General features: G+C 42.9%; 1 protein-coding gene across 5 annotated transcripts in view; it reads left to right on the forward strand.

The window, feature by feature from the left end:
- The window catches only part of LOC125457498 (ADP-ribosylation factor-like protein 15), a 291,813-nt gene that overhangs the window by 116,770 nt on the left and 157,393 nt on the right, over nucleotides 1–17,650 (forward strand). For all 5 annotated transcript variants that reach the window (XM_048541786.2, XM_048541757.2, XM_048541767.2 and 2 more), the window contains 2 exons: nucleotides 698–842; nucleotides 8,934–8,993. In XM_048541786.2, coding sequence (XP_048397743.1) covers nucleotides 698–842; nucleotides 8,934–8,993 — 205 coding nt within the window. The remainder of the gene's footprint in view (nucleotides 1–697; nucleotides 843–8,933; nucleotides 8,994–17,650) is intronic.

Below are 17,650 nucleotides of genomic sequence, written 5' to 3' on the forward strand. Positions count from 1 at the left end.
TTAATTTAAATGCCTCTTTTTCCTTCTCTCCTTTCAGATGCTCCCTCACACCTACTATTTGACCAAGATAATGGGCACCCTGACAAAATAGCTCAGATGCTGGAGTATTGATTCAAAGTGAGAAAGAATAGTGTTTCTAAATGTATACACTTGATCTCTTGGGAGTCATCTGATTGTGCTGATCCGATTTAGTGGGATTGGTGGGTGGAACTCGGAAAACAGGAGTGGAGTTGGTTGAAGCACAGAAGTTTTCCTGTATGTTCTATAGGTCAGAGGTGCAAAACTGATGGGCTGCGACGGTATTACCAGTAGGTGGATGTAATTACAATATTCTACACAAAACAGTTCACAGCATAAGTGTGGGTACCAATACACCAGATGTGTACATTATATTGGGAAAAGTACACGTGTGATATGAATGGTACATTAATTTGAACAATGGCAAACAATGTTTTTCATTTAATGCCTTCACTTTAGAGAGGGCCCTCTTGTGATATAGTGGTAGTGTTCCTATGCCTGGACCGGAGGCCTGTCATCAAGTTTCATCTGCTTCAGAAGTGTGTAATGATATCTCTGAACAAGTTGATTAGAAAAATAAGTTAATAAAAAAAACTTAGCTAGAGCAAATGTAGCTCTCTTGTCACAATCCACATGTCCAAATCAACAAGGATTACAAATGTTTATCTTTTCCGTTTAGTGTTTCAGAGCATTCTGCTGCAAAGGACCGCCATCACCACGAACTGAATATGATGTTGTTTGTGTAGGCCTTACAGGATCAGGCAAGTCAAGCTTGCTTACGCAACTCTGCAGTGAGAGCACAGAAAACATCATACCCACAACAGGTAATATTGGAGCAGAATTGCAGTACATGTGTGAAATGCTGTAATGTGAATGACCTCTGCTATAAAACCAAAGTGAGATATCTTAAGGTGGCACAATCTTTTACAAATGTTGGTGTTAATGATCTAACAAATTTGCTGTTTAAGATGTAGACATTTTGCATTATCTTTGAGTCTCTGGAATCCTATCTTCCTTCAAAGATGTGATACTCGACAAGATTTTTTGTCTGCTGATTGTCCTGCTTTTGTTCACCACCTTTAGTACTTGAATTTGGACCTCTTCCCCTTTTATAGTATTTCAGTGTATACTCATTGTAAAATGTCAGTTGCCCTTTGAGGCCCTTTCTTCTGTTCTATGATCAAAGATTTGTATTTCTAGGTCCTTGTCCTTTCTATCTCAGCACTCCTTTTAAAATTGGACCATTTAGTTAATATTAGCATTGTTAAAATGGTAACTCCACGACAGAAGGGCTTCCTAAATGTAAAGGACTGCAGATGTATTTCATGCAATACAGACTAGATATCTTAAAACTGCGACTCTGGGGGAAAAACCAAAAATACTACCGTTAATAAGCAGGCCTGCTCATGGAGTCGCACAGCATAGAAATAGACCCTTTTAGTCCAATCAGTCCATGCCAACCGTAATCCCAAACAACACTAGTCCCACCTGCTTGCTCCTGGCCCATATCTTTCCAATCCTTTCCAATTCATGTATCTATCCAAATGCCTTTTAAACATTGTAATTGTACCCACATCCACCACTTCCTCAGGAAGGTCATTCCACACATGCACCACCTTCTGTTTTTTTTAAAAATACTTAACCCTTACATCTTTTTAAAATCTCTCTCTCCTGTCACCTTAAAAATGTGACCCCGGTCTTGAAATCTCCCATCCTAGAGAAAAGGCAGCTGCCATTGACACTATCTGTACCCCTCATTATTTTATAAGCTTCTATCAGGTTGCCACTCAACCTCCTACGCACCACTGAAAAATGTCCCAGCTTATCCAGCCTTTCTTTATAATACAAACCTGACAACATCCTAATAAATCTCTTCTGGATCTCTGCAGTTTGATAATATCCTTCCTACAACAGCGCAACCAGAACTGGATGCAGTATTCCAGAAGAGGCCTCACCAATGTCCTGTACAACCTCAACATGACTTTCCAACTCCGTTACTCAAAGGACTGATCAATGAAAGCAAACTTGCCAATTGCCTTTTTAACCACTCTGTCCATATTTGATGCAAACTTCAAAGAATTATGTGCCTGTACCCCTGGATTCCTCTGTTCTGCAGCACTACCTTAGGCCCTATCATTAATTATAAGTGTCCTATCCTTGTTTATTGTACCAAAATGCAAAACCTCCTAATTACCCAGATTTTACTTCATCTGCCACTTTTCAACCCAATGACCCATTTGATTAAGATTCCTTTTGTAATCCTTTGGGGACATCCGCAAACTTACTAAGCATCCCTTCTATATTCTCATCCAAATTATTAATATAAAAAACGGACAAAGGAGGACCCAGAACCAAACCCTATGGAACACCACTGGTGATAGGCCTCCAGTCTGAAAAGCAACTTTCCACCGCCTGTCTCCTGTTAAGCTAATTACGTATCCAATTGGCAAACTCATTGTAAATCCCATGTGACCTAGCTTTACTAATTGGTCAACCATGCAGAACCTTGTCAAAGGTTTTACTAAAATCCAAATTAACAACATCTTCTGCTTTGTCATCATCAGTTCAACTAAAGGGAATTTAATCTGGATAAATGTGAGGTGACGCACTTGGACCAAAGAAACAAGGCAGGGGAATACGTAATGAGCAATGGGACCCTTGGAGCACTGAGGACTACAGGGGTCTTAGTGTGCATGCACACCAGTCCCATAATTTTCAGGAAGTGTGGATAATGGAGTTAAGAAGGTATACTTATTAGCTGAGGTGTAGAGTTTAAGATCAGTGACATTATGCTGGAACTGTTTAATTGCTTAGACCACAGCCAGAATGTTGAGTGCAGTTTTGGAATTCACATTACAGGAAGGATGTGATTGCACTGAAGAAGGTACAGAATGTATTGCATGGGCTGGAAAGTTTTAGGTTTGAAGAGAGATTGGATAGACTGATGTTGGTCTGTCCTGGAGCAGAGCAGATTGAGAGGGGTCATGCTTGAGATGTATAAAATTTTGAGTGGCGTAGATCAGGTGAACAGGAAGAAACCTTTCCCTTTGGAGGGATCAATGAATGACCAGGAGCATAGTTTAAGGGAAGGGGCAGAAGATACTAAAGCAGATGAGGAAAACCTTTTTCATCCAGAGGGTGATGGGAATCTCGAACTCACTGCCTGTAAGGCTGTTAAAAAAAAAAAAATCCCTCAAAGCATTTAAGAAGTATTTTAGATGGGTGCTTGTGATGCCAAGGCATAGAAGACTGTGCATCAAGTGCTGGAAATGCTATTAGAATAACCAGCCCAGCCTGTCTCCGCTTCCCTAACCTGTTCTTCCTCTCACCCATCCCTTCCTCCCACCTCCAAGCCGCACCTCCATTTCCTACCTACTACCTCATCCAGCCTCCTTGACCTGTCCATCCTCCTTGGACTGACCTCTCCCCACCTATCCTCTCCTCCCCACCTATCCTCTCCTCCCCACCTATCCTCTCCTCCCCACCTATCCTCTCCTCCCCACCTATCCTCTCCTCCCCACCTATCCTCTCCTCCCCACCTATCCTCTCCTCCCCACCTATCCTCTCCTCCCCACCTATCCTCTCCTCCCCACCTATCCTCTCCTCCCCACCTATCCTCTCCTCCCCACCTATCCTCTCCTCCCCACCTATCCTCTCCTCCCCACCTATCCTCTCCTCCCCACCTATCCTCTCCTCCCCACCTATCCTCTCCTCCCCACCTATCCTCTCCTCCCCACCTATCCTCTCCTCCCCACCTATCCTCTCCTCCCCACCTATCCTCTCCTCCCCACCTATCCTCTCCTCCCCACCTATCCTCTCCTCCCCACCTATCCTCTCCTCCCCACCTATCCTCTCCTCCCCACCTATCCTCTCCTCCCCACCTATCCTCTCCTCCCCACCTATCCTCTCCTCCCCACCTATCCTCTCCTCCCCACCTATCCTCTCCTCCCCACCTATCCTCTCCTCCCCACCTATCCTCTCCTCCCCACCTATCCTCTCCTCCCCACCTATCCTCTCCTCCCCACCTATCCTCTCCTCCCCACCTATCCTCTCCTCCCCACCTATCCTCTCCTCCCCACCTATCCTCTCCTCCCCACCTATCCTCTCCTCCCCACCTATCCTCTCCTCCCCACCTATCCTCTCCTCCCCACCTATCCTCTCCTCCCCACCTATCCTCTCCTCCCCACCTATCCTCTCCTCCCCACCTATCCTCTCCTCCCCACCTATCCTCTCCTCCCCACCTATCCTCTCCTCCCCACCTATCCTCTCCTCCCCACCTATCCTCTCCTCCCCACCTATCCTCTCCTCCCCACCTATCCTCTCCTCCCCACCTATCCTCTCCTCCCCACCTATCCTCTCCTCCCCACCTATCCTCTCCTCCCCACCTATCCTCTCCTCCCCACCTATCCTCTCCTCCCCACCTATCCTCTCCTCCCCACCTATCCTCTCCTCCCCACCTATCCTCTCCTCCCCACCTATCCTCTCCTCCCCACCTATCCTCTCCTCCCCACCTATCCTCTCCTCCCCACCTATCCTCTCCTCCCCACCTATCCTCTCCTCCCCACCTATCCTCTCCTCCCCACCTATCCTCTCCTCCCCACCTATCCTCTCCTCCCCACCTATCCTCTCCTCCCCACCTATCCTCTCCTCCCCACCTATCCTCTCCTCCCCACCTATCCTCTCCTCCCCACCTATCCTCTCCTCCCCACCTATCCTCTCCTCCCCACCTATCCTCTCCTCCCCACCTATCCTCTCCTCCCCACCTATCCTCTCCTCCCCACCTATCCTCTCCTCCCCACCTATCCTCTCCTCCCCACCTATCCTCTCCTCCCCACCTATCCTCTCCTCCCCACCTATCCTCTTTTCTCTCCGTCTTCGGTCTGCCTCCCCCTCGCTCCCTATTTATTCCAGAACCCTCTCCCCATCCCCCTCTCTGATGAAGAGTCTTGGCCCGAAACGTCAGCTTTTGTGCTCCTGAGATGCTGCTTGGCCTGCTGTGTTCATCCAGCTTCACACTTTGTTATCTTGGATTCTCCATAATCTGCAGTTCCTGTTATCACAAAATAACGAAGCGGTTGTTTTAGACCAAGTCAGGAATGTGATAGAAGGCACCCCACTTGCCTGGATGGCTGCAGCTCCAACAACGCTTGAAGCTTGACACCATCTTGGACAAAGTAGCTCGCTTGATTGGCACTACTTCCACAAGCATCCAGTCCATCCGATGCTCAGCAGCAGTGTATACTATCCACAAGATGCACTGCAGGAATTCACCAAATGTCTTTAGACTGCACTTTCTATACCCACAACCACTTCTGTCTAGAAGGAAAAGGCAACAGATACATGGGAACTCCACCACCTGCAAGTTCCCCTCCATGCCACTCCAGAGGTGGTCTTGGGAAAATATCATAATTCCTTCATTGCCACTGGGTCAAAATCCTCGAATCCTCATGCTAAGTCCATTGTGGGTCTACCTACAGCACATGGACTGCAACGACTCAAGATGGCAGTTCATCACCATCTATTTCAAGGACAAGTAGGAACAGGCAATAACTGCTGTTCAACCAATGACACGGACATCCCAAAAGTGAATGTAAACAAAAATTGAGGCCACAGCCAGCTCAAGCATGATCTTACTGAATGGCAGACAAGCTCTTGGGACTAAATGGCCACCACCTTCTCTGAATTCATATGTTTGTAAATATCAAACCAGACAGGACTTTTCTAACTCCGTATCCGTGCGACTTCAGATATTTTGCTGTGTCTGTCTGAAATAGATAAATTTGCAAGTAGACAGTGTGGTGAAGAAAGCATTTGGCACACTTGCCATTATTGGTCATTGCATTGACGAGATGGATTGATATGTCAAGTTGTGACTGTACAGGACATACGCTACGCCACTTCTGGAATACTGTGTTCAATTCTGGTCTCTCTGCTATTGGAAAGATGTTGTGAAACTTGAAAGGATTGGGAAAAGATTTACAAGGATGTTGCCAAGGTTGGAGAGTTTGAGCGAAAGGGAGAGGCTGAACAGACTGTGACTGTTTTCTCTGGAGCATTGGAGGCAGAGGAGTGACCTTCTAGAGGTTTATAAAATCATGAGGGTCATGGATTGCCAAATTGTTTTTCCTGGGGTAGGGTATTCCAAAACTAGACACCATAGTTTTAAGGTGAGAGGGGGAAGATTTAGAAGGGACCTAAGGGGCTACTTTTCCACGTAGAGGTCAGTGCATGTATGGATTGAGCTGCCAGAGGAAGTGGTGGAGGCTGGTACAATTATAGCATTCAAAAGGCATCTGGATGGGTATATGAATAGGATATGGGCCAAATGTTGGCAAGTGGGACTAAATTTACAGAGGATATCTGGACAACATGGACAAGCTGGACTAAATGATCTGTTTCTGTGCTATACATCTCTATGACGATGAAAAATTCAGAATGCGGCCTTGGATCATAAGTGCAAATTGAAGATGAAATATAGGAGTTTAGGCTTTAAGCCTATCAAACTTGCCCCAACATTAAATACAATGATGACTTATCGAGCACTTCAAAGCCTTTTACTCACCCATTCCCATAACCCTGTACATCACTAATGAGAAATCTATAAATCTCATCCTTAAATCTACTGAAAGATGAGACGTCCAAAGGTTCACAGCCCTGTGAGTAAGATGTCTCATCTCAGACCAAAATCTCATCCCTCTTATTTTTAACTGTGCTCTCTGCTTTTGAGAGTCCGCAGCCAGGCAAAACCCCTTGCCCGCATCTACCCTATCTATTCCTTTCAATGAGATCATCTTTCATTCTTCAAAACTATGGAGAATATTGGGCCTCTTTGCCCAATCCTCTTCATATGACAGCCCACCATCCCAGGAACAAATCTGGTGGATCTTCATTATACTTCTGCCTGGCAATCATGTCTTTCTTGCGAAAACGAGGTTGAAACTGGCAACAATACTACAGGTGTGGTCTAACCAAGCTTCTTTTCATTTGAAGCAAGACATTGTTACTCCTGTAGGCAAATCCTCCTGTGATAAACATGGTGGCTCAGTGCTTGGTACTGCTACCTCACAGCGCCAGGGACCTGGGTTTGATTTGAGCCTTGGGCGACTGTGTGTGGAGTTTGCACATTCTCCTTGTGTATGTGTGGGTTTCCTCCAGGTACAGTGGTTTCCTCCCATAGTCCATACATGTGCAGGTTCAATGAATTGCCCGTAGTGTCCAGGGATGTGCAGGCTAGATGGAATTAGCCATGGGAAAGGCAGAGATACAGGAATACAGTTAGGGGTGGGTCTGGGAGGGATGCCCTTCGGGCCAAATGGACTCTTCCTGCATTGGAGGCATTCTGTGATTCAATGAATATTCAATTAGCCTTCCTAATAGCTTGGTGCACCTGCATGTTAGACTTCTGAACAGAAGTTAGGCCATTTGGCCCATCATGTCTGCTTCGCCATTCAGTCATTGCTGGTAAGTTTCTCAACCCCATTCTTCCCTTTGTCTCCCCATAATTTTGACCCCCTTGACAATAAAGAACCTACCTATCTCTGTCTTAAGTATGCTCAACGACCTGACCTCCACAGCCTTTTGTGGCAGTAAAGTCCATAGATTCACCACTCACTGTCTGACGAAGTTTGTCCTCATCTCAGTTCTGTAGTGTCTTTCCTTTACTCTAAGATTGTGCCCTTGGCTCCTCGTCTGTCCTGCTAATGGAAGTATCTTCACAGCATCCACTGTGTCCAGGCCTGCTCAGCATTCTGCAAGTTTCAGTGACTTATTCGCAAGAACAAGGACCCAGCGCTAACTTTCTACATCTACTCTGCTCATTGTCAAAGCAGATAACCTCGTATATTTCCACATAATATTGCATTTCCGATGTTCTTGTCTATTTGGTAAGCTTGTCCAAATCCTTCTGCAGTCACTTTACATTTTCCTCACAACACACATTTCCACTTAGCTTTCTATCATCTGCAAATTTTAATCTCAAACTATTTAAATTAAGTCCCCACTTCGAATCGTTGTGAGCCCCAAATACCAATCCTTATTGCACTCCCATTTAATCGTAGCCTGCAAATGTGAGAACTACCCATTTTGAGGCTGGATCATTCAGTATATTTAAGGCTGAAAGGGGGTTTCAATCATTAAGGGAATTGAGGGCAATGGGGAAAACGTACGAAAGTAAAGTTGAGGGTTATCACATCAGGCATGAATTTCTTGAACGGTGGAGTGGACTGAATGCACTGAATTGCCATTGTCAGCTTGTGTGTCTTGTGGTCTTATTCCTAACCTCTGTCTTCTGTCTGTTAGCCAGTCCTTAAGCCATGCTAACACATTTCCTCTTACTTTTGCTTTAACCTTTATGCTCAGTCTCCTGTGAGGTCTTTGATCAAAATGCTTCTGAAAATCTAAGTATTAAATATCCTTGGTTCTCCTTTAATAAATTTGTTAGTAACATCTTCAAAAATATCCATGTTCGGCAAACACGATTTCCCATTAGCAAATCCATGCCTGCCGATACACAATTAGATCATTGTCAATCACAACTTGCAAACTGTCACTTTGAGTCCTGACCCAGTCTTCCACTTAAGTGACACTCTTTATTTGGAAATCCTGTTGAAAGCTTTAAGAATTCATTCAATGCATAATTAATTGACAGCATCATTTACCACAATTTTTTTTCCTGTTTGTGAAATTAATGTTTAGATTGACATTGCCATGTCTGACTTTGATGTTAAAATTGAACATACTCTTGAAGTTGAGTGTAAAAATTTAAGACATTCCATTCCTGAACAGTAAATTTCTTTTATTCATTAAAACAAAATTTAGCAGAAATGTTCTTCTTCATCTTTGAAATGAATTTTATATTTTGTAAATTATGTCTTTTCCCTGTTTAAGGCACATTATTTTCTTTCTGTTCTCTTCAGGCTTTAGCATTAAAGCTGTTCCATTTCAGAATGCTATCCTCAATGTGAAAGAACTTGGAGGTATGTGTAGTTTAAGCAAATACTAAAAACATAAGAATTTAGTTGTTTGCGTTCATGAGCAAAAAAAAAGTTCTAGTGGAGGATTGCGATGTCTTAATTTATCATCTCCTTTGCATAATCAATATTTTCAGTTTGGGAGAAACTGAAGAAGGACTGGTAAATAATAATACTAATAACTAAGTGGAGGAACGTAACTTTGGTAGGGTTCTGGGTACTAAAGAGGGAAAAGTAGTACACAATGCAACCTTTTCAGTTTATGTGTCAGTTGCATAGAGAAGAATGGTGATATGAGCTCAGAAGACTAAGCGGCTTTTCTTTTCTTTGAGAAAATACTGCAGTATTAAGACACAATATTTTCTTGAATGGTTTTAGGCAACAAAGCATACATAGATAATTTAGTGTGGAGCTAGAGGAGCACAGCAGGCCAGGCACCATCAGAGAGCAGGAAATTTGACATTTTGGGTCGGGGACCCTTCCCGAAACAGCAACTTGCCTGCATCTCTGCTGCCTGGCCTGCTGTGCTTCTCCAGCTCCAGCTCCACACTGTATTATCTCCGAGTCCAGCATTGGCAGTTCTTACTATCTCCGAAAACATACATAGCATGCTTCTTGTTAAGTAAAAAATTTTTTGGTATAGTTTATTTCTGTCATACGTTACTGGAATTCTGTAATAGCTTGCTCAAGAGTTGTCCATTCGTGGATTGTGGGCACCAGCGTTTATTACCCATCCATCATTGTCCTTGACAGCCATGACAGTCAGTGATGAAAGTACTCTTGGAGTAGAGTTAAGAGCTACAGGATTTTTGAATGAGGAAGAGTGGAGGTATAGTCACATACTTCCAGGTCTGGATGGCATGAGACATGGAGGCGATCTTGAAAATGGTGGTGTCCCATGCACTTTTACTACCTTTGTCCTTTTAGGTGAAAGCAGGCACTGGTTTAGTAGGTATTGCCTAAAAAACTTCAAGTTTCTGCAGATAATATGGAGATTGTATATACTACTGATGTGCTGGTGGAGGCAGTGAATTTTTAAGATAGTGGATATTTATTGTATAGTAATTGACTGGTCACTGGTGGACATTTACTGGAGATGCACTGATACTACATAATGTGTTCAGAACAAAACCAGTTGAGTTTGGAGATGTGTATTTGTGATGTGAGTATCTGTAAAAACAAAATTTATAGAAATGTGTTAAGATTAAACTCTACTTTGTTGTGAAGCTGAGTAGAGTACTTATGGATTTGGAGGCAGGAAGTTAGAATTTGGTGTTTGTTAAATATTAAGGGGGAGAAAATCAGTTGTATGGTCCCTTTAAAAGATTATGTACTTTTTCTATGCTTAGAGATCCAAAAAATTTGTCTGTGGGCAGCATCTTATGAGTTTACAGGTATACAGAGAATTTGACGTGAAACATTTAAATCAAAAGGCTGTATAGTTAGCAGGCCAAACAACAATTTTATTTTGTTAATAAGACCACAGATTTTGAATTTAGCCAATCAGTTTGAACTAAGCACTTAAGTGCCAAAAACCAATTAAATTTAAATCTGATAGTTTTGACAACATAGGACCAGTCCTATTGTAAGAAATTGATATGCCATCATGAGTATAAAAGGAGAAGGTAGTTGGAAACAGACAGCTGTATTAATTGCTATCTGCCAGGGTTAATAACTCTCAGCTCTTAAGAGAATCGCTGACTCTCTCAGACTCCTTTTAGGTCTTAGAGAAAGCACCACCTTAAAATCAAAGTTACCAGTGGCACCATTAATTAATATTCCTGACAGAAGAATTGATAGAGAAGGCATTCCTGATACAACATTCGATGGAGAAGGCACAGAACATTCTAGAAGACATGTAACATGGCTGTCGTCCTGAGAGGTTAAATTCTATTTCTTTATTTTATTTTATGTAAGTGGGACTTGTATTTATTGGAACAGCATACCATTAGAACCTTGTTTTATCCGGGAATAGTGGCTGGAAAGTGGTTTATTCAGTTTGTTAATAGTTTAGTTAATTTGTTCACTGTTCGCGTTAGATAAATAAATTGTTACTTGTTGATTGTAGAGTGAGGGTCAAGGATTTATTTTATTTAATCACTAGAAGTTGCTGAAAGGTAGGTTACACCACTTTTCACACTCCTTTCTAACAGATTATAGGGCGAGGTGTTCTTCTTTGGGTGTTTCAGTTTTAGTTCTCAGACTGGGGTCAACTTTCGCTTTTTAACCAGCTCTATCCTTCATCACTCGGACACCAAGAGCAGATCAGGATCAGGTGTGAATCAAATGGGTCGTATTATCTTAGATGGTCTCTGACCGTTATTTGAGGAAAATGGGAAATATTCTTTCTTTCAATGTTAAAGATCTGTGCTGCAGAACAAATGTGTCACTGGAAAAGCTTTTTTCCCAGTACATTTACAATGCTGATATCTAAACGAGAATGTGGATAATCAGCAATGTATGTCTTGTCCACGATGCAGGACCTTTCCAGCTTGGACAAGTTGTACATCATCACTCGAATGTACTCAATCTTCTGCAAAGCCATGGAAGATTTCATTGAAGGTGCAGTAAAATAGCAATTAGTCAACAATAACCTGTTCACAGATGCTGAATTTGGGTTCTGATCGCACCAACAACTCCAGACCTTAGTCTGAAAATGGCCAAAAGAGTTGCATATCAGAAGTGAGTAGAGAGTGACTGTGCTTCATATCAAAACAGCTTTTGCCCAAGTTTGGCAGGCAGAAGCCTTAGCAAAATTAAAAGTATGGAGAGAATAGAGAGGAAAACTCATCATTGCTGTGGAGTCTGATCCAGCTGATAAGAGGAGGATATTGGACGCCAACTATCTCAACCCCAGGACATTGTTACAGGAATTCCTTGGTAGTTTCCTAGGCCCAGTCATCTTCAGCAGTTTCATATAAGTAATATAATTGCAAGGCAATAGCTATCTTCAACAGGAAAAAGCTGACCACTTCTTGACATTCAATAGTTTTACCCTCACTGAATACCCTACTATCAACATCCTGGGCTTACAATTAACCAGAAACTGAGCTAAGGGCACCCATAAAAACATTGAAGCTGACAGCAGACCAAAGATGGAATTTTGTGGAAAATATGCCTAATGCCCCTGTCTATAATGTTCAAAGCATGTCACAGATGTGATGGAATGCTGCCGCTGAATAATGTTGCTCCTGCAATATTCAATTGCTATGAATTAACATCCTCCACCGTAAAATTTCATTGCCTCCACCGTCAAAACAGTGAGATTAGAATATGTATATATGTTTTGAACATCATCCAGAAAAAGAAGCTCACTTGGTTGACATGCTATCCATGACCATAAACTTTCATCCATAGCCCTGTTACAAAGCGTGTACCATCTATACGATGCATTTCTACAGTTTGCCTAGGCTTCTTCAGTTTCTGAAGTTTCAAAGAATGCGTAGTGATTTAATTTAAATTTAGCCAAACTCTCCTCAAAGGAGACTGTCCGCCATCCCAGAATAACTTTGTTGAATCTTTTGTTGCACTGTGCATGGCAACAAGATATTACCTGTGATATGGAGGTCAAAACTATGCGCAGTATTCCTGATGTAGTCTGACCAAGCTCCTATACTTCATTACCCATAACATCTACCACCTAGAAGGCTATGGGAATAATATCATGTGCAAGTTCCACTCCAAGCTGCATACCATCTTGACTCAGAAACTTATCACCATTCCTTTACAGTCAGTGAGTCAAAGTCCTGGAATATCTTCCTTTCTATCTTTTGTGAGTGTACTGTACACCAGATGGACTGCAGTGATTCAGAAAGACAGCTTATCAGCACCTTCTCAAGGGAAATAAATGCAGGCCTTACTTACAGAATCTGCAGCCATGAATAAATTTAAAAACAATACTGAAGTCAAAGACAAGACGGATTTTCAAATACTAGGAATCAAAAGATAAGATCATGCAGGATGGGAGAGTTGAGGTAGAAGGATAATCATGATCCTGTTCAAGGACATGGCGTGTTCATAGATCAATTGTTGTCTCCTACTTTTATTTCTAACAGTCTTGTAAATTGTGATGTTCATTTTAAGACTGTTTACTCAAAAGTTGCTACAAATTGATCGTGTTTTGAAGCATCAGCAAACCAGACAGTAAAAAACTTTGCACAAGCTCAAACCCTGCCTCTTTTGAATTCAGAAACTCACCAATTCTCCACAGAGAGAAAGGAAATAAAGGCTGTGGATGTTTTTGTATGGGCAGCATAAGTATGAAAAAGATCCCAAAAGGCTGCTGTTGCTGCTGAGATAGTCATATACTGAGAGTGATTCACTTGTCAATGGGATGAGGTGGGAGAGGTGGGTATTGGGGGTGTGGAAGGGTAGCAGGGTTGATACTGTGTTTTGGAAGTATCACCAGCAGAGGCCACGGCTGCAAGACACAAAGGGTGATTGCTCTCTGTTGAAGGAAACATACCCGCAGAGAATAATAATGTGTTGAGTTTTCTTTGGAATTTTAAGCTTGTGGTCGTTCCCATTCTGTGTATTTTGATGTGTAAAAGCTAAAATTGTTTTGAATATAGGTAAAGAAGTAATTGAAAGTCACTAATTATTTAAATCGATGCTTCAGCAATTGTAAGTTAGGCTGTATGAAGGTTTGCAGTGAGGGATGGCAGACGTGTTGTACTGAAGTGTGAGATCTTGTAACTGAAGAGTTTATTTGTCATGTTGTAATTATCTTTTTCTGTTGCCTAGTGGCAAAAATGTAAATCAAACTGAGATGATGCCCCACTTTGTTAATCAACTGTTTGACACATTTCCATATATTTCCTTTCTTAATTTACAACGATCACAACTCAATTAGTTAACAATGGATTGCCAGTCTGCCAGTTTTTAGTGAGGCATGAAAGCAACCTGCTCTTGCCCATCTGTCTGTGTATCACTCTGTTTTGATTGTGTTAGACAATTGTTCTGATATTTCGCCTACATTGATTACATTTTTGAAGTGTTAGGTTGTAGGAAGAATGCTTTGAGTTTGAATTTGAAAATTCTGAAATTATGGAACCATGTTCATTTTTCACGTAACTATATACTAATGTGGTTGGTTAAAATAAATTTAAAGATGACAATGGTATTAGTTCAATACAGCTAAGTAAATCGACAAGGATGCCATCAATTTTTCTTGTCAATACATTAGATCACTGGCAAAGTTGCCACTCTTTCTGTGATCTCGCTGAGGAAATTCAGTATCTCAGTATGATCTATCAGTTAGAATCATAGAACTCCTACATTGAGGAAGACGACCAGTTGGCCCATTGAGTCTGCACCGACCCTTTGAAGAGCATCCCAAGCAGACCCAGCCCCACTACTGTATCCCAAATTAATATCATAAGCTTGTGAAGAATGTGTTTAATTTGAAATATAAAATATTATAGATTTCAATACAATTGATTTTAGGCTGCATCAACAAATGCTTTTCAGCAAATACTATATATATTTAAAAAATCTTAATCAAAATTACTAGCATTTGTGTAAGGTTTCAAATAAGTAATAGAAAATGATTGCAGATAACTGAACAAATGTTTCGCTGAGCTTAAAGATGGGTGTATTCAGAGAATCATTACAGCACGGAAGCAGACAATTTGGTCCATCGAGTCCACGTCGATCCTCTTCAGAGCGTCCCACCAAGACCTACCCCGTACCCTACCCTTGCATTTCCTACCCTAGATACTATGGGCAATTTAGCATAGTCAATCCACCTAACCTGTGCATCTTTGGACTGTGGGAGGAAACCAGAGCCCCCGAAGGAAACTCGGGTGGACACAGGAAGAATATACAAACTTGACACACAGTTGTCTGAGGCTGGAATCAAACCTGGATCCTTGGCGCTGTGAGGCAGCAGTGCTAACCTTTGAACTGCTGGGAGAGGATTATTACTTTCTGTAAGTTCCAACAAGAATGTGGCCTGCATCCAGCCAAGATCTGATGCAGCAAAGATTAATTACAAATCATTACCCAAGTGATGAAACTGTTGGTTCACTTTTGCCCATTACGACTGTGCTTGAGACTTTATTATTTTATAATGTTTGTATGTCATACTCAGGGTGGTGCTAATTTCGATAGTTGTAGTTGAATGTCAGTGTTGAAATTTCCCCCAGAAATACAGTTGCTTGTTGCTAATGCTGTATATTCACTGGCTAATGGAACCAAACATTTTTAGACCGATTTTCAAATTTCATACTGAAAAATCAAGCTACCTTGTTACCCCCACAAATGTGCATTGTATGGACCAAAGCATTGCACTGCCAACCACACTAATAAATGTGGTGGTATTAGAGTGATTTAACAGCAGGACACCTTTTGACCAAGTGTAGCATTAAGGAGACTAAAGCAGTGTGTGGTCAGAGAATGCCCCATCTCCAGCAAGAGATAAGCTGAACCATCTCCCCTTGATGTTGAATGTCCGCTACTGAATCTCCTCAGACCCCAATGCTTCTTCGACACCAGAAAGAAGGGGAGACTCCATGGGTTCCAACAGCCTTTTCAGCTGTTTTGAGGGGGTGAGTATGTTCTGCTCCAGCCCCGTTTGCAAGTTTGCAGCTTTCATTTGGTCCACAGGCTTGTTCAGGACCACCTCATCAACCTGAACTTTGTACATCACAGGAGCTGATCTCACATCAACCACATCCAAACTTTGCAGGACCATTTCCATGGGTTCGGCACCAAACTTTGTACCCCTGAAGTAAGCTGCCTCTCTCACTTAGAGGAGTATTGTACCCGGCAGTGGACTGCTCTTTCTGCCAGACCATTGGATGATGGCTGGTATGCAGTTGTCCTTTTATGCTGAATGTCATTCTACTTAAGAAAATACTTGAATTCCCTGCTGGTAAATGATGGCCTGTTTTCTGTGACCAACACTTCAAGGAGCCCGTGTATTGTAAAAGTTGCTCACAGCTTTTCTCTCATTGTCCTCATATTTGACGAATGAGCTCTATACACGCTCAACCACTTTGAATGGGCGTTCGTAACGACTAAGAACATTGCACCCATGAACAGGCTGGCATAGCCATCGTGTAACTGAATCCAGAGTTTTCCAGGCCAGTTTAATGAATGTGGGTGAGCTTTTGGTGGTAATTTTTATCCTTGTTGGCACTCTGGGCACTGCCCCACCAGTGCAGCAATGTTGACGTCCAGTCCTGACCACCAGACATAACTTCTCGTCAACATCTTCGTTGTGGATACGCCTGGTGGAGTTCACCTAGTAACTGGTGGTGACCTTTGCTTGGGGCAATCATTCCTGCTCCCCAGAATAAAATGCTGCCCTCTACGGTGATATGGTCTCACCAGGCACCGAAGGTTTCATCCTCCCCATTATCAACAGCTCTTTTAGTTTTGCCAGGATGAGATGGTTTTGCATCCACAATCTGATATTGTCAGCTGTGACAAGGGAGCATGTCCCAGGCAGTTTGCAACCGAAACAGACACTTCCAGTGGCGGCACCGCTGGCTGAGTATCTGCCAGTAGAAGTCTGCTCAAGGTATCCGCATTTGCTGCTTAGCCGCTCAGTTGGTGTTTTAACTTGTAATTGTAGCCCTTGCAGGGGATTGTGGTCTGTTGTTATTACAAATTTATGCCTGTAATGGTACTGGGGGAACTTCCTTACCCCAGAGATGACTGCCAAACCTTCCTCCTTTATTGGTCATATTTGCAGTCTGCATTCTCCAAAGTCTGAGATGAATACACAACTGGATAATCTGTGAGCCAAGACTATGCCAGTATCATACGGGGAGGCATCGCATGTCAGTGCCAGATGTCGCTTGTGATCATAGTGTGCCAGCACCTTAGTCCATGATTGCTGCTCCTTCTCTTCCGTAAAGGTTACTTCTTGGCTACAAGGCCATTTGCGAGGCTGCTCCTTTTTCAATAGCAATTGACTGGGTGCCAGGATGGAGGATAGGTAATTTATGAACTTTCCATAAAAAATCATCAACCCAAGGAAAGACCTAAGCCCTGGTACAGATGTTGGAACAGAGCACTTTTGATTGCCCTCATTTTATCTTCCAACAGATGTAATCCTGTGTTGTTGACTCTGTAGCCTAAATAGCTCACTGGGGGTCAAAAACAGAAGTTACTGGAAAAGCTCAGCAGGTCAGGCGGCATCTATGCTGCATTTCCCCAACGTAGAAGACACCACCACATTGTGTGAACAGCAAATGTAGTAGACTAGATTCTGGGAAGTGCAGGTGAAGTGCTGCTTCATCTGGAAGGTATGTTTGGGACTTTGGATAGTGGGGAGGGAGGAGGTAAATGGGCAGGTAATGCACCTTCGCCAGTTGCAGGGGAAGGTGCCATGGAGGTGTTGGGGGTGAAGGGAGCGTGGACCAAGGTTTCCCAGAGAGAACGATCCCTGTGGAAGGCAGACAAGGGAGGGGAGGGGAATTTGTATCTGGAGGTGGTAGAAATGGCATCTAGACTGTGACTGCTTCACAGAACATCTATGTTCTGCTCACAGAAAAGACCTTGAGATACCTGTTGCATCAGAGATAATGGGAACTGCAGGTGCTAGAGAGTCCGAGATAACAAAGTGTGGAGCTGGATGAACACAGCAGGCCAAGCAGCATCTTAGGAGCACAAAAGCCGATGTTTCGGGCCTAGACCCTTCTTCAGAAAAGGAG

The sequence above is a fragment of the Stegostoma tigrinum genome, chromosome 1 (assembly GCF_030684315.1).
Source record: "Stegostoma tigrinum isolate sSteTig4 chromosome 1, sSteTig4.hap1, whole genome shotgun sequence".
NCBI classification, from domain to species: Eukaryota; Metazoa; Chordata; class Chondrichthyes; order Orectolobiformes; family Stegostomatidae; genus Stegostoma; species Stegostoma tigrinum.